A 2,500-nucleotide genomic window follows, 5' to 3' on the forward strand; every position below is an offset into this window, starting at 1 on the left:
CAGGAAGAAGCATCCGCCATGAGATCAACTCTCCCACCAGTACAGGTAACAACAGTCCACAGGTCAGAGGAGGTCTCTCCCCACAGGGAGAGAGGGAGAGAGAGAGAGAGAGAGAGAGAGAGAGAGAGAGAGAGAGAGAGAGAGAGAGAGGGAGAGAGGGAGAGAGGGAGAGAGGGAGAGAGGGAGAGAGAGAGAGGGAGAGAGGGAGAGAGAGAGACAGACAGAGAGAGAGAGGGAGAGAGAGTGAGAGAGAGAGTGAGAGAGAGAGATTAGTACATAGTGATAGATGAAGGGACAGAGGGGGCGTCACAAGACAGTGATGAAGCCATAATAATAATAATAAATTATATTTATAAAGCCCTTTTCAGGGACTCAAAGACGTTGGTAAGTATTGTGTGTTGTGTGCAGAGCTGTCACGCACAGTAGGTATTAACACCCTCTCCCTCCCTCCCTCCACCCCCCCTCTCCAGAGCACCCGTCGTCCTCCTTCTCCCACTCCGACAAGCAGACCCCCACCCCGGTGGAGGACTCCCCCCTGGCCTCCCTCCCGCACACAGACTCCGGCATCGGGGACGAGGGCCACGCCTTGAACGGAGCCGAGATGGGCATGGGGCTGGGCCTGGGCATGGCGGGCAGAGAGACCGACCGAGACAGAGGAGGAGGAGAGAGAGGAGGAGCTGACCTCCTGTGCACCCTCTCCTCCGAGGTCAGGAGGTCACAAGAGAGCCTGTTGGATTCGCCTCATAACCCCAACAACACCGCCAACCCCAACCAAGCCCCGCCCTCCTCCATCTCCAGCATCAGCCAGGCGAAGAAGGGCATCAATGTGAAGGTCGGTGTGTGTTTTCTGTGTAGGTGTGTTTTTCTGTGGTGATTTGTGTGTCTGTGGGTGCTACACATTGTAATAAAGCTACTACTACATGATTTTTCTGATCAAATACCAGGTCAATGCGACTCAAGGAGTTTAACACTAGAACAGCCCTGCCTTTTATAAGAGCCGCCTCGGGGTCAAATTACCATAGTCTTTACAATGGAAAGCTGCTGTTTACACACAACAACCACTAGGTGGCCGCCTTGTGAATGAGCCTGCCTCCTACACAGAAAAACGGCAAAATAGCTTCATACTAGCTTATCCTGATGTGATTTGGAAATTTAAGGATACTGGGTGGTAGAACGCACATATCTAGGAAGAGTCATGAACGGAGGGTCCTGACATTTGATCGAGTGCAAAGATATAACAATGTTTTTACTCACAAGGTCAAAATGACCCCACCCATTGCTGTTCTAGTGTTAACCGAAACTCCTCTCATCTGTCATTCTGGTTGGCGTAGGAGATCCTGAAGAGTCTGGTGGCGGCGCCTCTGGACGGAGGGGAGTCGGGGCAGGAAGTGGGGCCGACGCCCTACCACCCAGACCCGGCCCTGAAGACCCACCCCATGCTGCCCATGCAGTTCCACTCGTTCGACAGGTACGCTGCCCCGTCCACCACCGCTCCTCCTCCTGTGGAGATGGAGATGGAACAAGTCACAGGGTTTAACAGTTACAATGTCATACCAGAATAACAGAACCCGGACAAAGGACTCATTCCACCCACTCCCCCCTCTGACTCCCGAACACGACAGCGGCGACAGACTCTCTATCAGCAGGCGACAGACGCTCACGCTGATATTGAAAACGAACACCCCCCCCACCCCCACCCCCCCTTCGTCATTGAATCCCCCCCCTGAATTTCGGATTTTTGTCTCTCCTCTCTATCTATCTTTTATGAGCCCTTGAAGGCTAAATTATTGATCAAAAAACGAGGGTGTGCATATTTGATCAAAGGCTTTCCGCCTTTTCCGCTGGGAGTGGAATCTGTCCTTAACCTTTTTACCAGACAGACAGACAGAACGCCGCTGTCTGGGGTAGATTTACCTTCTCTCAGAAGGTTTTAAGAGCCCAGAGTCTCTTCGGATTGGAGCCAGAGGTTGTCCGAAAAAAGCCACGATCGCACGTAGACTCGCTGACTCCTTTCGAGCTGGACCATGTAACATTTAGTAGGATTAGTTTGCGGGCTACTGTTTGTGTGACAGCTTGACCCCCCTGTGTTCTGACAGGAGCGTGGTGGTGCCAGTCAAGAAGCCGCCGCCGGGCAGCCTGTCCGTCAACACCGTGGGCACGCCCACCACCGGCGGGGCCGTCACGCCAGGAAGTACCCCCAACATCTTCGCCGCCGCCTCGGCGACACCTAAGAGCATGATCAACACCACCGGTGAGGGGGGTTACGCACACACACACACACACACGCACACACACGCATACACACACACACGCACACACACACACACACACACACACAGGCACGCACACACAAGCATACAGGCACACACATATACACACACACACACACACACACCAATCTGTCACACTCACACACACACACACACACACACACACACACACACACACACACACACATACACACACACGTGGGGCGGCTGTGGTGCAGGAGGTACAGCCG

General features: G+C 53.6%; 1 protein-coding gene across 1 annotated transcript in view; it reads left to right on the forward strand.

The window, feature by feature from the left end:
* nbeaa (neurobeachin a) overlaps positions 1 to 2,500 on the forward strand; it is a gene marked incomplete at both ends in the record, with an annotated part of 89,638 nt that overhangs the window by 63,939 nt on the left and 23,199 nt on the right. The window contains 4 exons of the mRNA XM_080549552.1: positions 1 to 45; positions 471 to 832; positions 1,332 to 1,468; positions 2,097 to 2,251. The exon at positions 1 to 45 is cut by the window's left edge and continues 124 nt beyond it. Coding sequence (XP_080405678.1) covers positions 1 to 45; positions 471 to 832; positions 1,332 to 1,468; positions 2,097 to 2,251 — 699 coding nt within the window. The remainder of the gene's footprint in view (positions 46 to 470; positions 833 to 1,331; positions 1,469 to 2,096; positions 2,252 to 2,500) is intronic.

Source organism: Nansenia antarctica (assembly GCF_963989245.1).
Source record: "Nansenia antarctica genome assembly, chromosome: 20".
NCBI lineage: Eukaryota > Metazoa > Chordata > Actinopteri > Argentiniformes > Microstomatidae > Nansenia > Nansenia antarctica.